The 20,414-nt window shown below is 50.4% G+C and overlaps 2 protein-coding genes across 2 annotated transcripts; one reads left to right on the forward strand and one right to left on the reverse strand.

The window, feature by feature from the left end:
- Positions 1-9,831: 9,831 nt before the first annotated feature.
- MRPL36 (mitochondrial ribosomal protein L36) lies at positions 9,832-11,754 on the reverse strand. Its single transcript, XM_082382978.1, has 2 exons — positions 11,565-11,754; positions 9,832-11,114 (listed from the first exon to the last, which is right to left on the reverse strand). Exon 2 carries the CDS (start codon positions 11,099-11,101, stop codon positions 10,796-10,798), a length of 306 nt encoding a protein of 101 aa, XP_082239104.1. The 5' UTR covers positions 11,102-11,114; positions 11,565-11,754; the 3' UTR covers positions 9,832-10,795.
- Positions 11,755-13,138: 1,384 nt separating this feature from the next.
- Positions 13,139-18,994, forward strand: NDUFS6 (NADH:ubiquinone oxidoreductase subunit S6). Its single transcript, XM_082382977.1, has 4 exons — positions 13,139-13,307; positions 14,214-14,267; positions 18,033-18,155; positions 18,860-18,994. The coding sequence occupies exons 1-4, from the start codon at positions 13,176-13,178 to the stop codon at positions 18,923-18,925; spliced, it is 375 nt and encodes a 124-aa protein (XP_082239103.1). The 5' UTR covers positions 13,139-13,175; the 3' UTR covers positions 18,926-18,994.
- Positions 18,995-20,414: the final 1,420 nt, after the last annotated feature.

The raw sequence follows: 20,414 nt of genomic DNA on the forward strand, positions 1-20,414 counted from the left end.
TCTCAGTGGAGCTAAACCAGAGCTCAAATGGGGAAAAGAGAAAAAGAAAAAGCCTGTTTGGGCACGGAGACTAACACCCCCGCACACAGTCAGTAACTACACCAAACAGTAAAGCCAACAGCAAAATCTGCACTTCACAATAGTAAAGGATCCAAATCAAATTCTGAAAGTACCAAGAAACGAAAAGCCAAATAAAACCCTTCCAATGAAAAGTATTAGAATATCAAACTAAGAATTATTATTGGAATCTTACGAATTGCAATTCTTAATCAGCAAGCTTCACTGAAAGTTCCTGGAGAGGGATGAAGCCTTTCCTCACGGAGGGTCCCATGGCTCGGGGACACCTGGAAGGTTCTGGATGAAGATGTGTTGTGAGCAACTGCGAGCTGGGCATCTGTTTCCTTTCTCTCCTTCTGTGTGAGCAGCAGAGCCCTGTACACAGCTGAAAGGCAGTATTTCTCCTCCTCCTTTGCATCTAGGGGCAGCCTCTGGCAAGCAAGCAAAATTTGCTGGGTGAATTGGGGAGAGCTGCTTAAAAGGATGAGAGTCACAAGGACAAGGGGCAGCTGGTGTTCGGTTTGTGCTCCATCTCTTCCCTGTCTGACTGCCTGGAATGTTGGACATAATAGCTGGAGCTCCAGCCACCATCTTGTGCCATGAGGTTGCCATTAGAAAGGAAATCAAGCACCAAGAATTACGGGCAGTAGGGGAAAAGAGTAAAAGAGGGTCCTCAAAAAACTAAAAATAGAACTACCATGTGATCCAGCAATTCCTCTTCTGGGTGTTTATCCAAAGAAAACAAAAAAAAAAAAAACTTGAAAAAATATCTGTACCTCCACACAGCATTATTCACAAGAGCCAAGATATGGAAGCAACCTAAGTGTCCGTCACTAGATGACTGGAGAAAGAAGTTACAAAATATACATTATATACCTAATTTATGTACACACACGATGGAATATTACTCAGCCATGAAAGAGCAGGGAATCTGGCCCTTTGCCACAGCAGACATGGACCTTGAGGACTTTATGCTGAGATAAGTTAGATAGAAAAATGCAAATACTCTATAATCTCTCTCATACATGGAATCTAGGGGAAAAACACCCCAAACCCATAAATACAGAGAATAAATAGGTGGTTGCCAGAGGCGGGGGTGGGGTGGAGGAAATGGGTAAAGGGGGGTCAAAAGAAAAGGTACAAACTTCCAATTCTAAAAGAAATAAGTCCTGGGCCTATAATGGCGACCAAGTTAATAATATTGTTCTGCATAATTGAAAGTGCTAAAGAGTAGATCTTAGAAGTTCTCAGAAGAAAAAAGATTCTGTAACTATGTGTGGTGACGGGCGTTAACTAGACTTATTGTGGTGATAATTTTGCAATATATACAAATATTGAATCTTGATGTTGTCCACCTGAAACTTATATAATGTTATATGTCAAATATACCTCCGTAAAAGAAAGAAACAAATGCTCAAAAATGGGTTATACTGGGTTCCAGTATCTAGTGGATTCCGTGGCTCATGGTCCAGGGACCCCGCAGACCCCCAGGGAGAAAGTAGGATGGAAACAGCCTCGGATGCGGGCAGGTGCCTGAAGCCTCGGGTTGGCTCCACGCGGTGTCTCACCTACGTCATGCTAAGCCCAGAAGGTGAGAGGGTCCTGGTCGGGAGGGCTAAGGGGAAGGAAGCTGCTCGTGGAGAGCTGGGCCCCCACCAGGTCCTCTTCTGCAAGACCTGGAGGCTCCGACTCCGACCCTCACACACACATGGACCCTGACCAGACAGAGCCCACGGGGTGGGCGGCTCTGCCCCACGGGAGGGGCAGGGGACCAGAGGGGCCTGCAGGGGCCGAGGGTCACTTTTCCTTTCCCGCTCTTACGAGGCTCAAATTCTTCTCAGTGAGCAGATTGTTCACAAATTTTTACGGTTTCCTCCGAGATAGCAATTACCAAAGTAAGATGTGGACCTAACTCCTTAAAGAAAATGACACCAAAACAGTAAACCTTTCGTTTCATTCCCACCCCATCCCGCTCTCCCATCTAGAACTACAAATAATTGCTGTGTTGGCTCATGTTGCCCCGGAACTTTTCTTACAATGTTACCTAAATATTTCTACTTGGAAGAAACATGTGGTTAGATTTACAAGAGTTTAATTTTTACATAAACGAAAACATGCTTTGCACACTGAGGTCCAATTTTCTTTTTATATTTAATACTTAGAAATGTGCCAGGGCTGGCGTCCGTCACAGCTCAGAGAGGCCTGTCGTTTATCCAAGGGCTGCATGCCCCACCCTCCTGGGATCATGTCATCCTTGATTTAACCATCCACCCCCGGAAATGAGCGTTTGAGTAGTTTCCAGTCTTTTGCCATGACAAACGCTGCTGTGAGAGCAGCCTTACAGGGTCCTCTTTGTGTGCAAGTATTTCGCTGAGAGGACACCCAGAGCGGTTCAAGAAGAACACATATTTTACATGTAAGAGTCTGGAGGCACAGCTACCCACAGTTTATGGAAATTTCTGTTCACAGCCAGTGTTCCACCCGGATAACATTCTTTTTAACTTTTGCGAATCTGATGGGCAAACACGCACTTCACTTTTATTTTATTCTCATTTCCCGATTACTAGAGAGATCAAACATATCTCCACGCATTTGCTTGGACGCTGCCTGTTCATGTCTTTTGCCCATTTTTGTCAGTCTGTTTGACCTTTGTTCAGGGTTTGCTATGCCTTTTTTGTACCCGAGATCTTCACCCTGTTATGTGTGGGCCATCCTCCCACGGGTCCCCTGGTCCGTCTTGTTCTGTAGGATGCGGTGACAGTCTCCCCTTGCCCTGGGGAGTTGGCTGAGGCCCCAAGCTGAGGGCAGTGAGAGGAACGTGTCCACGCCTTCTGAGGAGGTTATGGACCCTGACCTTGGCACTGGCTCTGGGCTATCTGAGTGAGAGGACCCTGGACCCCCCAGGCAGTGCTTCTCGGAGGGGAAGCAGGAGGATGGGCAGGGCTGTGAGCCCAGTGTGGAGGGAGCCCCGCGGAGGTGTGGGACCACGTGCCCTGGACTTGGAACCTCAGGTCTGGTGCCGGCTTCATCTGGGGACTGAGGGTCGGGCGTCGGGGTGTCCTCTCCATGGCAGGAGGGAGGCGAGGCCCGAGCCAGCCTGGGGGGGTCTGATGCTCTTTCCATCAGAGCACAGCGCTGATGCACGTCTTAATGATGAAGCCGTCAGTTCCCAGATGTTACGGAGCAGACAGAGCCTGTGAGGGGCGTCGGGGAAGCTGCATCGGAGAAAAACACAGCTGTTCCCAGCGCACCGCAGAGCACCTGGGGCTGGCGTCCTCCTGGCCCAGGTGTGGAGTTTACCTGCGGAGTAAGCCTGTCCTGCATCTTCCTTTCTGACCCCTGGAGTCCACGTCTTGTTTAAGAGCAGGTCTTCGCGCCCCAATGTTATGCAAATACTTTTTGGTAATTCTTCTCGTAATTTATATGGTGATTTTTGCTTATTTTTTGGACACGTATGAAATTTACTGCAGGCTTTGCTGCGTGGTAGTAACTCTGACTGCCCCCAGCGCCGTCTGCCACGTGCTTTATGCCTCCTGCACTGACCTGAAATGCTGCGCTCACCCCGCTCCACGCGATCGTTTAGGGAGAGATCCCTTCTGGTCTGTGTCTACTTCCTCACACTGTTTAACGATCACCCTTTACAATGTGCTTTCATACCTGGTAGGGAACCCCCGTCCAGTTTCAGGTATAAAGAGGTTGCTTGACTGTCTGCTTACTTTTCATCTTCCAAACAGATGCTGAAGCCACTTGCCAAGTTCCACAAACGCTCCCCCTGGGATTTTGGTGGCTTTCCCGCCAGAGGGGTTAGTAGATAAGTGCCTTAGTTTGGGTTCCCCCCAAAGTGGAGCCTGAGTCAGGGAAGGGGGTGCAGAGCTTATCCGAGATGTGATTCCGTCAAGCAGAAGTGAGGGAAAGGGGGTGAGAGAGGGGTCGGAAAATCCCCCAGAGGTGGGTTATTGCGCTTGTCAAAACGTGGAATTACCTGCTTTTTCAATTCTAGACCTCCCGGTGGAGAGGCTGGGCTGTCTCACCTGATGATGAATCGTGTGGGGCGTGCACCCTGTGCTCACATCTATCCTCACTGGGGAGGTTCCGTTTTAAGAACCGGGTTGCCTAGGGCTCACCTCCACAGGGGCCCTGGAGGAACCAGGTAGGATGCACCCCAAGTTTTCCACCGAAGGGCAGGGAACGGGGTGTCCATCCACTGCTTCCCTCCACACGGGTTGAGGTTTGGGGCATTAACTCCCATGCTCTGGCCTCCTGTGGCTTTGGACCAAACCCCGAGGAGGGGAAGGGACTGTGTGGCCTCCACGGTCCAGCCCTGGGGTGGACTGTCCAGCACGGGTGTGCCCGTCGGGGGACGTCAGGGGGCACAGCGTGCCGCGGGAGGGGTGCTGGGTCTGCTCCAGGGTAAGGCCTCTAGATTGTCCCCCCGCTGCTGTGCCCATGGGGCCGCCAGCCCTGTGCTCCAGAGCGATCCTGCTTCCAAGAGCCCCACATGTGCACCCAGCCCACAGTTCCCACCCAGGAGTCCCCAGACACTTCCTTCCCAGCAGAGTTTTTTTTTAATTTTTTTAAATATTGAAAATTTATTTTATTGAAGTATAGTGGATTTACAATGTTGTGTTAATTTCTACTGTACAGCAAAGAGATTCAGATACATATATATATTCTTTTCCACTATGGTTTATCACAGGATACTGAGTATAGTTCCCTGTGCTACACAGTAGGACCTTGTTGTTTATCCATTCTATATATAATAGTTTGCATCTGCTAATCCCAAACTCCCAGTTCTTCCCTCCCCCACCCCCTCTCCTCCTTGGCAACCACAAATCAGTTCTCTATATCAGTCTGTTTCTGTTTCACAGATAAATTCATTTTAGATTCCACATATAAGTGATGTCATATGATATTTTTCTCTGTCTGACTTATTTCACTTAGTATGATAATCTCTAGTGGCATCCATGTTGCTGAAAATGGCATTATTTCGTTCTTTTTTATGGCTGAGTAGTATTCCATTGTATAAATGTACCACACCTTCTTTATCCATTCATCTGTTGATGGACATTTAGGTTGCTTCCATGTCTTGGCTATTGTGAATAGTGCTACAATGAACACTGGGGTGCATGTATCTTTTTCAATTATAGTTTTCTCCAGATATCTGCCCAGGAGTGGGATTGCTGGATCATATGGTAGCTCTATTTTTAGTTTTTCGAGGAACCTCCATACTGTTCTCCGTAGTGGCTGCACCAGTTTACATTACACCAACAGTGAAGGAGTGTTCCCTTTCTCCACACCCTGTCCAGCATTTGCTATTTGTAGACTTTTTGATGGTGGCCACTCTGACCAGTGTGAGGTGGTACCTCACTGTGGTTTTGATCTGCATCTCTCTGATAATTAGTGAGGTTGAGCATCTTCTCATGTGCCTGTTGGCCATCTGTACGTCTTCTTTGGAGAGATGTCAAATTAGGTCTTCCTGGAAGAGTTTTTAACCTTATACATCTGACTCCAACACACGGACTTGGATCTGGGGCTTTGGGCTCAGGATGGAGAGATATAAGCCTTGTATTTTTCTCAATCAGTTTTTTTAAAAGATATAATTTACATAAAATAAAATTTACTGGTTTGATGAGTTTCAACAAGTGTACGCAGTAACCACAATTAAGATTTCTGATATTGATACTTGGTGTCTTCTCCCTTTTTTCTTGATCAGACCAGCCAGAGATTTATCTTATGGCCCATTTCAAAGAACCAGGCTTTCGGTTCAGTTTCCCCATTGCTATTCCGTTTTTTTTATCCCTTTGATTTCTGTTTTTTAGTATTTCTTTCCTTCTGCTTACTTTAGGTTTCATTTGCTCTTTTTTAGTTCCTTCAGGTAGAAAATTAGACCATTGTTTTGAGTCTTTTCTAATGTAAGCATGAAATGCTATAAATTTCCCTGTAAGTAACTGCTTTCCACACATGTCAATGTGCTGTGTGTTCATTCCTGTCCAGTTCTACTTTACGTTTCTAATCCTCCTTTGACCCGTGGGTTATTTAGAATTGTGCTGTTTAGTTTGTTTCCAATTATTTGTGTGATTTTCCAGATATCTTTTTTATTAAATCCTGGTTTAGTATCATTGTGATCAGAACATATCTTTTATAATTTCAATCTTTTGAAATTCACTGAGACATTCATTTTTTGAAATTCATTGACCCAGAATATGGTCAATTTTGGTGCATATTCTGCCTGAACCTAAAAAAAAACAACAACAAAAAAACTTATTCTGCTGATATTTAGGGGGAGTGTTTTATAAATATCAATTAGATTAAGTTGATTCATAGTATTGTTCAAATGTGCATGCTTATTATTATTTAATCTACTTGTTCTATCAATTATTGAGAAAGCAGTATTGATGTCTCCAACCATAATTTTGGATTTGTCTATTCTTCCTTGCAGTTCCATAAATGTTTGCTTTTTGTATTTTGAAGATCTGTTATTATATGCATAGACATTTAGGATTGTTATCTGTTCTTGATTAATTAACCCCTCTATCATTATACTTGGTAATAGCTGGTGATCAAAAGTCTATTTTGACAAAGATTAGTGAAACCACTCCAGCTTTCTTTTGATTATTGTTTGCATGATGTATCTTCTCCCATCCCTTAACCTGTCTGTGACATATTTAAACTGGATTTCTTGGAGACAGCATATACTTGAGTCTTGCTTTTTTAATACAATCTGACAGTCTCTTCTGTTTGATTGGGGTTCTTGGACCATTTAGTGTGATTATTGATAGTTGAGTTTAAATTTACAATCTTATTTTTTATTCTTTATTTATCATATCAATACATTGCTCCTTTTCCTCTTTGAGTTTTCTTATTTTAAATTAATTGGATATTTTAATATTTTGTATTTTCTCCATTATTGACTTACTACATATGTCTTTTTGTTTTATTTTCTTAGTGGTTGGTCTAGTGTTTACAGTATAAAACTGTGACATCACAGTTTGCCTTCAAACACTACTTACCAGGTCAGGATTGGAGTGAGACCCTTAGGAGAGCAGTTTCTCATCCTTTGTGCTGTTGTGGTCACACATGTCAGAACTACATGTGTCATAAACACCACAAGATGTTGCTACTACTTTTCTTTAAACAGTTATCTTTCAAAGGGACGTTTACATGAAGGGAAATATCTTTTATGTTTATCTAAAGAGTTACTACTTCTGGCTGTCTTCATCTCTTTATGTAGATCTGTGTTTCCATCTGAATTCTCCTAGCTTTGGTTTAGCAGAACAAGTCTTGTCTCCCACTTTCCTTTTCAAAAGATATTTTCAGTGGATACAGATTTCTAAATTGGCAGTTCTCCCCAGAACTTTGGAGAGGTTTTATTGTCTTCTGGCCTGCATGGTCTCTGATGAGAAGTCAGGTGTTACAGTGTTATTTTTTTTCTCTTTATGAGGAATGAGTCTTTTTTTTTTTTTTTTCTCTCTGCAGTTGAGGTTTTCTCTTTATCTGATTTTTAGCAATTTGATAAAGATGTACTATTATGTAGTTTTCTTTATGTTTCTCCTGATTGGACTTTGTTAAACTTCTTGGATTTGTGGGTTTATTGGTTTCACCAAATACGGAAACATTCTGGTCATTATTTCTTCAACTATTTTTTTCCTGCCTCAACCCTCCCGGGACTGCAATTCCACTTACGCTACAACGCTGGCTATTGTCCCACGGCTCACTGAGTTCCATTGTTTGCTTTTGTTTTTTGATGTTGTTGTCTTTATTTACTTGAGTTCCATTTGCTCCAGAAATTCCATATGGGTATTTTTTTTTTTGATAAGTTTTATTGAGGTGCAGTTTACCTGAAGTAAAACTCTCACTTTTAGTGTATAGTTCTATGAGTTTTATAGGCACGTACAGTCATGAAACCACCACCATAATCAAATTGTAGAATAATTCCATCACCCAAAAGCATTCCTTCATGTCCCTTTGTAGTCAATCCCTTGTCCCCATCCCCAGCTCCTGCCAACAGATCAATTGTCTGTCCCTATAATTTTGGCTATTCCATGATGTCATACCATTGGAGTCATAAAATATGTAGCTTTTTGAGTCCAGGCTTCCATCAGTCAGAATAATGGATTTGAGGTTCATCCATGTTTTCATTTCTATCAGTAGTTCTTTCTTTTTGCTGCTGAGTTTTCCCTTGTAAGGATGCACACAGTTGGTTCATCCATTTACCACCTGAAGGACATGTGGGCTGTTTCCAGTTTGTTGTGGGTTTTTTTTTTCATTTATATGTAAAACCACTATAAACATTCACATAAAGGTTTTACTGTGAACATAAGTTGCCGTTGTTCTTGGACAAATACCCAGAAATGAGATTGCTAAATAACCGAATATTTAACTTCATGAGAAATGGCCAACTGTTTCCAACATGGCTGTACTATTTTTTACTGAGTTACAATTGCTACAGTTCTCACCATTAATTGATTTTGCCTATTTGTTAACCATTCTAATAAGCAGGAGTGCTGTCTCGTTGTAGTTTTAATTTGCTTTTCACTAAAATCTAGTGCTCAGCATCTTTTTTATGTGCTTACTTTTCATTAGTACATTTTCTTTTGTGAAATATCTCTTCAAGTCTTTTGCCCATTTTTAATTGGGTTGTTCTCTTTAGTATTGAGTTTTAGATTTCTTTATATATTATAGATCCATTCCTTGATCAGAAATGTGTTTTGCAGATATTTTCTCCTAGTTTTTGCCCTGTCTTTTCATTTACTTAACAGTGTCTTCTGAAGAGCAGAAGATAGTAACCTTGATGAGAACTAACCTGACAATGTCTTCTCTCATGGATCATGCTTTTGGTGTAATGTCTTCGCATAACCCAAATTCACATGTATTTCCTCCCATGTTTTTATAGTATTGGGCTTTACATTTAGGCCTATGATCTATTTTTAGTTAAGCTTTGTATAAGGTGAAAGGTATGACGTTTCTTCTGTGTATATGGAAATCCAGTCTTCTAGAATCATGTGTAAAAAAGACTATCCCTTCTACATTGAATTGCCTTTAATCCTGTTTCGAAAATCATTTAGGCACATAGGTGTGGGTCCGTTTCTGAGCACTCTGCTGGGGCCTACTGGGCTATGTGTGTACACTTTCACAGGTACTACACCGTCTTCACTGCTGTGGTTTTATGTACGGTGAGCCTTGAAATCAGGGAGTGTGAGTCCTCCAAGTCTTCTTTTCAAAATTCTTTTGGCTATTTTACTTGCTTTACCTTTCCATACAAAATTTCGAAGAACCATGGCATTTTGTACAAAATTGTATAAAAATCAGGATTACATTGAGTCTGTAGACCAATTTGGATGGAAGTGACAGCAATAGAAAGTCTTCTAATCTCAGTATTTTATTTGAATTCTCCAAGTGTTTTACAATTCTAAGTATACAGAATGTGCCTAATCTTGTTATTTAAATATATCATGGTTTTGGTGCTATTATAAATAGTATTTAAATCTCAGATTCTATTCGTTCATGGCCAGTATATACAAAGATCTCTCTCACTATATGGATAATAGAGAAAACATGAAATGTTTCTGGTAGGTTGTGTCATAGTGAAGTCAAATCCTAGGATAAGAAACTTATTTAATGATCTAAACAAGGGATTGGCACTCTTTTCCTGCAAATACAGTCCCAATAGTAAATATTTTAGGTTTTCCAGGTCATAAGGTCTCTGATATAACTACTCAGCTACTACTTTGGCTGCTGTAGAAGGTGTAACAAAACATAAATGAACGGCACGGCTGTTTTCCAATAAAGCTTTATTTACAAAAATGGGTTGCAGGCTGGATCTGGCCTGTGGATTATAATTTGCTGCCTTCTGACCTAAACCGACTTTTTTGTTGTGCTGCAATCTCAGGGCTCTAACTGCTGGTCCATCCAGGTATCGGGAAGTAGATGAGCTGCAAAGGGTTTGGTCATGCTCTTATCTTAGATCAAACAGAGGCTGATAACCCCAGGAGAGCAGGATGATTCAAAAACTCATCAGGCTGTGAGCCCGTGGCAGGCGACACCAGGACACTGCATACCACTGGCTCCAGGTCACAGTCTGCAGAGTCCACGGCAGCAGCTCATACCCACTACACACACGTGTGCACAAACACACACACTGCACCCATGTATACACTGCACACAGTTCACACATGCATGCACACTGCACCCACGCATACATGGACACACGTGTGCGCACACAGTTCTCAAGTCTCAGACTAAGGATGACAAACATATTTAATCAATGTCCAAAGTACCTTTATATACGTATAAACAAGTTAAATTTCCCTTGACTTAAAGACTGCTATCACGGCCTTCCCTGCTTATCCTGGAGATGGGAAAGTTGAGAACACGAGTCTGAATCCATGGGGAAGCAGCAGTGTGGCTGAACGCAGAGACAGGGTCGAGAGAGAGCCAGCGCACAGAGTGGTCTTCTAAAGAACCTGCATTCTGACGTGGGATAAAGCCAGCTTTCCCTACTCCCGATGTTCGGTCCTCTGCCTGAGCACAAACACAGCTTGCGCAGGAGCTGAGAAGGACGCGTTCCCAGGTGGGTCTCAGGCTTGGCTGGATCCGGAGCCACAAGGAGGTGAGCCGCAGGCTGCAGAGTCCACAACACACGAAGGTCAGCAGAACGAAGGCTACAGAATGTTTACATGTCATTTTCCTTTCGATGAGGCAGCACCGTCTTCCGGGCAGGGATTTCCCAGCCCGAGGGCTACATCTGTCTCTGCTTGTGCTTCGGGTTGGTCTTGCAGTAGACGAACCACCGCCCGCGCCTCTTGACCAGGTAGCAGCCCTTGCAGCGCTTCTTGAGGACGCCCTTGGTTTTGAAGCCCAGGGCCGGCTGCTGCAGGCCAAGTGCCGGGCGCGCGGAGAGGAGCGCGGCCGCCGGGCTGGGGGGCGCACCGACCCGAGGGCAGGCGCGCGGGGGGCACTGCGCGAGCGCGGAGAGCGGGCGGCCACCCAGGTGCAGCAAGGGGCCCACGGCGGAAACCACTTTCCTTAGGAGAGCGGTGGCCATGTCGCGGCTGGATCTAGGGAGAAAGAGGAAAAGTTGTCACAGCGGCCGGTGGCTCCTGCCCCCGAGAAAACCTCCTTCCCCGCGTCCCTGCGCTCGGGACACAGGCCGCGGGCCCGGGAATCCGCGCGCCCACCCCCCGGGAGGGCACGAGCGCGGCGAGCCGCACCGTGTCCCCGCCCGGCGCCGAGACCCCCGCCCGGCCGCCGGGGCCAGACGAAGCCCGCGTCCACGCGACCCCGGGGCGGCCGGGCCGCGGGGCGGGGGCAGAGAGCACGAGGTCCGGAACGGCGCCCGGCTCGAAGGGATCAGCACCCGTGCGGCCGCTTCCCACCGCAATGACCTCCGCCCGCGTCCCACCCGGGGAAGCCGAGGCCAGGGGTCCCCAGAACGCGCCCTTCCTGAGCCCGGAACCCCCGCCGCCGCCCCTGCCCCTCGGGACCCCCGGAACCCCCACGACCCCCACCTGAAAAGAGTCCGTCCTGGACCCCCGGCAGCTCGCCTCGTCACCCCCTGCGCCTGCGCCCTCGGCAGCGCCTGCGTAGTCGGGCGGAGATGCCGTCATCCGGAGTGTCCGCCAGGAAGGAAGATGGCAGCAGGGTCACGTGGCGGTCCCCGCGGGGCGGAGCCACGTGGGTGCGGGAGTCGCTGAGCGCCGGGTTCCTCGCCGGCGGGTTGCCTTTCCTCTCCTCGGTCCTCTGCGTACCCAGCCCGCCTCCCCCTCCCGGGACTCCCCCAGCCCTGTGGGCCACCGGGCGGCTAAGCTTTGGGGGGCGCTCCCGGGTGGAGGGGGAGGGTTGAAAAATGGGAACAAAAGTAGGTATTTTGAATGAAAAAGAAGTCACAACCAAGTAGACTTTTTAAAAAGCTGATAAATATCAGTGTCAAAACAAAATCTAGAAAAACCTCATGTTTGTATTAAGTGGACATCCTGGGAGAAATGTGGCGAGGCTCAGGGGAGCGCATGGAAATAGGCCCTGGTTCTGATTGCAGTTAAATTTATTTCCTCCAACATCTTATTATGAAAACTTTCAAACACAGAGAAAAGTTGAAAGACACTTATGGAGAACACCCACGTACCCACTGCCCAGATTCCACAGTGAAATCGCCACGCATGTCTTTCCAGGCTGTGTCTGCGTGGACACAACTACTTTCCACGCATACGAAGGTGAGCTGCACACGGGGTGCACCTACGCGCCGCCCTGGCACCGCACGCGTACCCCTGACCCGGCTGCAAGCTGTGGCCCCTGCCCAGGTGAGCTCGGGCCTGCCTCTGAGCATGCGTCCGTGGACACCTTTCCGATCCGGGAGGTATTCTGGGCACTGTCGCCTCTCATTGCCACACCTCCCTGGAGTCCAGGCTGTGGGTGCCCTCAGCTCCTGGGCAGTGGGATGCGCGACTCCACCCCAGCTCTGGGACTGCTCCCTGCGCCCACCGCCCTCGCCCATCGGGGGCTGGCCGTGTGAGCTGACCCTCCCGACGGGTCTCTGCACAGGCCGTTTGGAGGAGGCCATGAGGGGCAGGAGAGAAGCAGGGCCGGGACCGCGAGCCAGCGTCCTGCCCAGGTGTGCTCCAGAGCAGCGGGCCTTTCGGGGCTAACCTGCATGAGGGATGCCATCGGCTGGGCTTTACTGGCAGTTTCACTGGGCTCTGCTGCAGAAACCCCAGAACCACAAAGAAATGCGCTCTGTCCAACATGATGTACTTCCAGTTTCCTCTAAGCAAGGACTCATCTCCAACATTCACAACATTCAACATGTAACTCCCCATGATTATCCGTTACCATCGAAGGTAAGCACTGCATCTTCCGTTTCCATCCTCCCCTGCCCTGCCCCTGGTAAGTGGAGCATCCCTAAGTGCTACGGTTGCGCGGAGTTTCCCGCCTTATCCGGGCTGAGCCCCCGCCCGCGGGGGCACCAGCCGGCAGCACCTGCCTGACCGCACCGCGCGTGCGCGCCTCCGCGGGCGAGGTAAATCCCGGCCGAGCGGTCCCTGAGGATGCCGTGCGCATGCGTCGGCGCTCGGCGCTCGGCGCGTCGGCGCGCCGGCGCGCGGGGTCGAGGGTCAGCCTGAAAGATGGCGGCGGCGGTGACCTTCCTCAGGCTGCTGGGCCGGGGAGGCGCGGCGGCGCGGAGACTGCCCGGGGCCGCCAGGTGCTTCGGGGTGCGGACCTCGCCCACCGGGGAGAAGGTCACGCACACCGGCCAGGTAACCCCTGCGGCGCGGAGAGCGCCCTCCCCCTCGGGGCGCCCAGGTGGGCGGAGCCCCGGCTCGGCCCCCGTGTCCCCGGGGTCCAGCGCCCCGGTGCCCCAAGCTTAGTGCCCGTGGTCCAGTCGCCCAGCACCCCGGTCTCTCCTGTTCCTCCGGCCCAGCACCCGGGTCCCACGGGCCAGTCCCTCGGGACCCCGGGCGCAGTACCCGCAGTCCAGTCCCCCAGTGCCCCTGACGCCCCAGACGCAGCGCCTGCGGTCCCGTCTTCGGTCTCCCCCTCCGTCCGGGGCCTCGGGCCCAGTACCCGCAGGGGTCCCGAGGGGCTGTCTGCAGCCACTGTGGTCTCATCCTCGGAGCGAACTCGGAAACAAGACTGTTATCTCGGGGTAGCCCCTTGGTTACTGTGGGGAGACCTCCGGTGGAGTCAGAAACTGCCAATTGTGTGGGTCCGATCTCCTCATGTTTGTGTAATGTTGAATACCACATCTTAGTAACTCGAGGGTCTGCTGTCGAGTTACTGAAATACAAGCACAGCGTTAGGCTATGATCCTCAGTCCAAAGATGAGGGAGTGAGTACCTGTGTTGTTAAAAAAGGTCGCGGAGCAGGTTCGGAGAGGAAGGAAGCTCTGGGGCCTGTGAGATCGAAGGCGGGTGTCCCCCTCCGCCAGGACTGCTCTCCTCTGCGCCTTCCCCACCTTGCTACTTCCAATTCAGACTACTGCCTGATGTCACGTTAGGAATCCTGCTGACAAATGCCCCTGGGCGCGCAACTACACTTACTCCTGGTGTGTGTCATCGTGAATGGCCTAAGCGTTAAGGAAACACTTTTCCTGAAACGTTTATGATTGGTATAAGGTACAGAATTGGGCCGTAAAAAATCACATATGGTCTTTTTCTTTTCAGGTTTATGGCAATAAAGACTACAGGAAAGTTCGATTTGTGGGTCGTCAGAAAGAGGTGAGTGAAAGATCTAGCAAAAGAAAGGTGAGCTTTCATAAAACTTTTTATAACGAAGAAGAAATAAAAACTAATCTGTAAAATTTAAGTAAATTCTCCCCAAATTGTGAGCACTCTAGAATCTCTGGAATTCTGCATTTCTTCTACTACATGTTAAACATGTCTAGTTCTGTTTTGGTTTTTTTCCCCCTGAAATATGTAACATGACATCTTGTGAGTATTGTTTTAGCTTACATGTAAACGGGCATGATCTTTTCTTTCTCTTCTGTGCCTTATACTTCTGAGACTCTCAGGTTAAAGCAGAGTCACATCAATTTTTAAAAATTACTCTTTCAGTCACTTTTTGGAGTATGTTTTCCATGGTTCACAACATATAGATTAGCCTGGTTCTTTTAGGGACTTTCACTGACAAGCTGAAGACAGCACATGGGTGGATCTTCCCTGAGTGGGTCTGAAACACCAGTGCGACCGCTGGACACTGGAATCCTTTCGCCTCAGTGGCGTGCTTTCTTCCCACTTCCTCTCTCCTGTGCCTGCCACCTCAGAGGGAGTCCTCAGCGCCCTGGCTCAGGCCTCCCTCCACCCCTCCCCAGCAGTCACCTGGCGTCACTCCTCCCCTTGAGGCAGCCTGTCGCTTCTTCCTGCCACCCTCGGCTGTCCCTAAATCGCATCTCCCCTCCCTTTGACCTTGGTTACATTGTCCATCCCCAGGGTCTGGTTTCCTACTTCCGTTCCCACTTTAAGGGTGTTGTGGGGTGGGGTCTGGCCCCCTGGATGGAGCAGTTCCAGCAGATGCATCCTGAAGCCCTGGGGTCGACCCTGCCCCCGGCTTTCCATCTCGGCCTGTCACACTCCTCTCTCCTGGGAATTCTACCGTGGCTTCTGGTTTCTGATTGCCCTCGCTGGGGACAGACATCAGGGAGCAACTTAAACACCAAACCAGACCTTCCAGAGTTCGTGAAGCCAGTAACGTGTGAATGGAGGGGGCAGTGCTGGTGATGTCGCCTCGCTCAGACCGTCAGCTCGCCACAGTCCTGAGCCGGCTGCTACCCTTGACCCCTCCCCGCTCGGCATCTCTGGGGCCTTTTCCTGTCCGAGATCGTGAGCGTCCAGGGGCCCGTGCTCATGTAAGAGCAGGTGCAGCAGGTCTCTCTGGCTTTCATTCTCGCGACAAAAATTTGGCGTTTAGTAGTATTTAAAAAGTTTTTTGGTTTCCAAGAGACTGTTGTTTTAAAAGACCTTTAGGCATGCTGGAAATTGCACAGAGAGTACGAGTTCCTATATCCCTCCCCCCTCCACAGTGTCCCTGTTATTCTCCTCTTGCCTGAGTGCGCTGCCTTTGTGAGAAGTGACAGGTTTGGACACTTGCTGAATATTGATACGTTGTGTTAACTCAAGTCGGTGGTTTAGGTTTATGTGGTAGGTTCACTCTTGGTGTCGTACGTTCTGTGGGTTTGGACAAGTGCATAACGTCTCATATCCAGCACTGCAGTGTGACGCAGAGTATTTCATTGCCCTGAACTCCCCTGTGTGTCACCTCTTCATCCTCCTGCCTGACAGTCCCTGACAGCCACCGATCTTACTGTCTCTGCGGTTTCATTTGGGTGAATTTTAAGAAATAAACTGAATGTGCTCTTAGTCTGAGGAACGAGGAGAGCAGGAAGCTGGGCGGTCGAGCCGCCTTCGCAGGAAAGGTGGGAAGCGTCCGCGTGTGACAGCAGCGAGTCTGCCCAGGAACCCACGGCCCTTGGTGTAGGACCGGCCTTGTGGAGAGGAGATGCTCATGAAGAACGGGACCCAGCCGCCGCCCCCAGGGAGGGGCAGAAGTCGGCCCGCAGTGGTTCTGTGTCACCGGAGGGGGTAGAGGGCCCAGCCGACCTCCTGTTCCTCTGCGGCGATGGGAGTATTTTCGTTACTTCGTGGTTACACACGTGGAATTAAAAGCCGACGTTTCCTGCCCGAGAGCGACGGGCGCCCGCGGCATCCTGAAGCGGAGGGAGGTGCTGGGCCCGGAAATTGGTTAGCATGGCTGTTGTGCCGTGTTTGTCAGTCGGGTGGACCCTGTGGGGCTCTGTTTTCGGGGCGTGGGGCCCCCGGGGCATGGACAGCAGTGGGGACAACACAGCCACGTGTGTTCTGAGGGGGCTGCACTTCCTCACTCCCTGCTCCCTGTCAGGAAATAGGAATCCCAGGGAAGGCTTTGGGATAGCATCATCTCTAGCCGACACAGCTTTCCAAAAACAGGAATGTCGTCCCCATTCTGCGGGCTCAGGGCGTCAGCACTGCTGAGTGTCTCAGTGGCAGCGGGTGGGAGGGCTCTGCCCCGCGTTCGGTGCTCCTGGGTGCACGTGGATTATATGCTCAAATTCTACGAAACTCAGTGCCCCTCCCGCCGTTGTTTGTAAAGATCAATCCTTGTTTTCTTCTCTTCACTGCAGCCTCGGGCCCCTCTGGGTGCAGGTGGGGTTCTGGGCGCCAGAGCGGGGAGCCACGTGGCCTTGGTCCTCCGGGACTGACGGGGCACAACACTTCTCACCATCGTGGTGAGCAGATGCTGGGGTTACTCGCGGAGCCAGAATCACAGTGACCTCGGGCAGCGTCTACACCCCGACCGTCTCGCCTGCGTGCTTGTCTGCAGAGGAGTCTGGAAGGGGAAGAGCGGGGCCCCACCGCTGACCGTGTTTGTCCTCTGTTACCGTGTTCCGATCCCGTGACCCTTTGGCCTCCAGAGATGGGGGACCTTCGAGATGTGATCTTGCTGTTTTGCACCCTGAGTGTGTCAGCTGGGGTGGGATCCCGCAGCCCCATTAGATCAGATTGGGGTCTGTGTGTGGGTTCAGCTGCTGCCCGTAACGTTGGGCTTCTGCCGGGCCACGCGTGGCGGTTCTGGTTCTGGCTGCTGTGGGTGAGCATCTCCAGCTTCCTCAGCTCAGACGACACTCTGTGCCTCCCAGCTGAGTACCTGCACCAAGAGAAGCTGGCGCCCCGAGGAAAGAGGAGCAGTGCGTCGCTCTTCCCTTTGTTTAGCAGCTTGGAAGTCATGAGCTGATTCCTTCCAGTAAGGAAATCAGTGGGTTTAGAGCGTCTCTGTGGAGCCGCGGGCTCAAGCACGTTGTGTGTCCGTGCTTCGTGGTTTTGGTGCCGCCGTCCCTCCAGTTTCCCACGTGGAGCAGCCCTTGTAGTCTGAGGCTGCCTTTCCCTCCGTCGCGACGTGGCTCAGCCTCATCTGTCGCGTTTCCTGCTCGGGACCCCGAACCAGCTGTTAGTTCAGAGCCCGGCCCCATAGTGAAGCGGTCGTGGGGACAGCGTGGCTCCCGGCCCCTGGGTCAGCTGCTGCTTCTGGTCTTTTCCAGTAGATAGAGTAGGAGAGCGTGTGTGCGCATGTGTGTCCGTGTGCAGGTGTGAGAGGGAGGGTGGGGCAGGGCCAGGAGAGAACAGGTGATGCTGCACGTGAGGCGGGATGTTAACAGGGTGAATCCAGGTAGAGACAAAGGAGAATTGTTTGTACTGTTGTAATTCTTGCCGCTTTTCTGTAAGTTTGAAATTATATCCAAATGAAAAGTTAAAGGTGTGTGTACATGTATTTCATTACTTGTGTATTTTGAAGATCTGCACTGATAGTATTTAAATGAAACGGCACAGAACGTGCCTTTGCTGGCAGGGTGTGCGTGTATGTGGGGGGCGGTCTACGTTGATGTAAATTCCACGAGCGCGTCCAGTGTGTGTGCTTGTCGGTACGAGCTTCTCCTCTCTGTCTTTTTCCAGGTGAATGAGAACTTTGCCATCGACCTGATAGCAGAGCAGCCTGTGAGCCAAGTTGAGAGTCGAGTGATATCGTGTGATGGTGGGGGAGGCGCCCTGGGCCACCCCAAAGTGTACATAAACCTGGTAACGTGCCATCCGTCCCCGGACCCCCGTCCGTCTGTCCTGTCCTCACCCCACTGGCCTCACCCTCTCCCACTCGGCCTTGCCCACAGGCCATACGACAGGGCCCGAACAAAGGGCGTGTCCAGGGCAGCTTTGACTGTGACGTGTGTGCAACGCCCTTAGTGTCACCAGCGCTGCTTTCCCTCAGACTTGTAGGCGTCTGTCTTTCCCAGGGAACCATCGTGTCGGTGCCTGTGTGATCGGTTACCTTGTTGGTAACTGCACGCACAGAGCCTTTGAGAAGGAGAGCAGTACACTGGGTGTTAGAGCAGAGGAGGAGGCCTCGGGATAAAGGGATAAAGCTCAGGTGCACGTCCGCCCCTGCTGCCGTGTCCGGGCTGGACCCCGGCCCCGAGGGGGGGCCTCTGCTCCGCGCCCCACCCTCCAGTCCTTCCAGGCCCCTGCCCGAGGGCTGGGAGGAGGACGGGGACTGAGCGTGTGTTCCCGGGCAGGGAGCCTGCAACCCCAGCGAGTCTGGGTGGAGCGGGCTGGACCCAGGGCCTCCGGCACAGCCACGTCCAGCGTCGGGCAGTGACCCCGGAGCTCCGTGGGCGCCCCTGGTTGGCTGTGTGTTTCCAGTGTCTGCTTTCAGTGTCTGAGGTCTACCTGTCTCTAGATTGATGTAGAATACGGAAATAGGAGATCTTTCCCGTTGAATTTTCCAGGACAAAGAAACGAAGACGGGGACGTGCGGCTACTGTGGCCTGCAGTTCCGGCAGCCCTGCCACTAGGGCCGCGAGGGCAGCTCGGTGACACGGACTCCGTCTCTAGTGCCGAATAAAGGGCGTTGTTCTCCAGGATGCCGCGCACAGCTGTTTCTCTCACACAGGTTCACTTAGGACTGTGGCTTAAGGTGGCGTCCCCTCCTGGGCCCCCGCCACATGCCCCTTCCCCCCGCGGGACCGCAGCGGGGGCGGGAAGAAACCGGGGGCCGGGGGAGGGGTGACGTGGCTGCTCGGGGGCCTCGGGCTCCGGCCCGGCTCCGCCCCCGTCACTCATCCGCTGTCGCTCTTTCTGCCCATCTGATCCTCAGGCTCCGTCCGGTGTCTTAAATCCCAAGAAGTTAAGTACCTGTTTGAAGGTGTTAGCAGTCACATATGGTCCAGATCAAGTACAATTTGTATATTTAAAACAGTAGTGATTACGATGTATTATAACACAAAAATAAAAATTAATATCATGCGGGAAGAGAATGGAGGCTTGGTGGGGTGATGGGAATTCCAAGAGGAAAAAGCGATGCACGGGGGGCCGGGGAAGCGGCACCTACACCAGAGAAGATTCCTGAGCTGAGGGAGAACCCACAGATCACAGGGCACACCAGGTGTTCAGCAAAACTGGTGGGAAAAGACACAACTGGGTGCATTCTGATTATTAAAGCTAAGTTGATGAAACTCTAAACTTTATAGAGTCTAGAGAGAACAAGACTGTTTAAGCTTCCGGATGAAAGGAGAGATGACCATAGTGGCAGAGTTACCGGAAGGGTGTCTGGCATCCACCTTCAACCCTGGAAGCTGGAGGTGGTAAGTGGCGCTAACAGTCAGGAATCCTGGGCACGACCAACGTGAAATACACTGGCAGAGGAGCACTGGATGTGGAGAATTCGGGGAGCCGCTCCTGGGCCCCAGCCAGCCCACAGGGCGGGGGAGGCGGGGGCCCCTCAGCTTGAGCCAGCTCACGGAGTGGGTGCGGCCCCGAGTGCAGGGTGCTTACCGAGGCTCTTGTGGAGCCGGAGCTGCAGGCCCAAGACCTCAGGTAGTGGACTTAGGGGCTGGCTGTGCAAAGCAGGTCTGCGAGGTGGGGGCAGGGTGGGAGGAAAAGGAGGTCGCGGGTCCTGGGGGTCCCACAGGTGGGGCGGGTGGGGATGGAGTCTCCAGGTCTCCGCTGCTTTCTGGAAGTGTCTCACATCTGCTCACGAGGAGTGTGGGTGCAGCGTGCCAGAGGCGTGTTGAAGTCTCACACCCACCGGGGGGTCTGTGCGCCTCCCAGTGCCCTCTGGGGTGGTGCTCTGTTTAAGGAGCGGCATTTGAGGCTCTGCTGTTAGTTTCTGTGGCTCGCCTGTTCACTGTTTCTATCTCTAACAAGACATCTGCCTTTGCGTCTGCTCTGCCTGTGCCTCATTGGGCCACACCTACTACATTTGCTTAGTATTTGCACGTTAATTTTCTTAGTCCTTTCTTCTTCACCATTAATGTGTCTATGTTTTTATTGTATCTCCAAATA

The sequence above is a fragment of the Balaenoptera borealis genome (genome assembly GCF_965194805.1).
Source record: "Balaenoptera borealis genome assembly, chromosome: 2".
Taxonomy (NCBI): Eukaryota; Metazoa; Chordata; class Mammalia; order Artiodactyla; family Balaenopteridae; genus Balaenoptera; species Balaenoptera borealis.

Coding starts and splice junctions, on each gene's coding strand:
- MRPL36 (XM_082382978.1), bottom strand. CDS start 11,101: ATGGCCACCGCTCTCCTAAGGAAAGTGGTTTCCGCCGTGGGCCCCTTG.
- NDUFS6 (XM_082382977.1), top strand. CDS start 13,176: ATGGCGGCGGCGGTGACCTTCCTCAGGCTGCTGGGCCGGGGAGGCGCG. Junction 13,308..14,213: donor AGGTCACGCACACCGGCCAG/GTAACCCCTGCG, acceptor TTTTCTTTTCAG/GTTTATGGCAATAAAGACTA. Junction 18,156..18,859: donor CCAAAGTGTACATAAACCTG/GTAACGTGCCAT, acceptor TGAATTTTCCAG/GACAAAGAAACGAAGACGGG.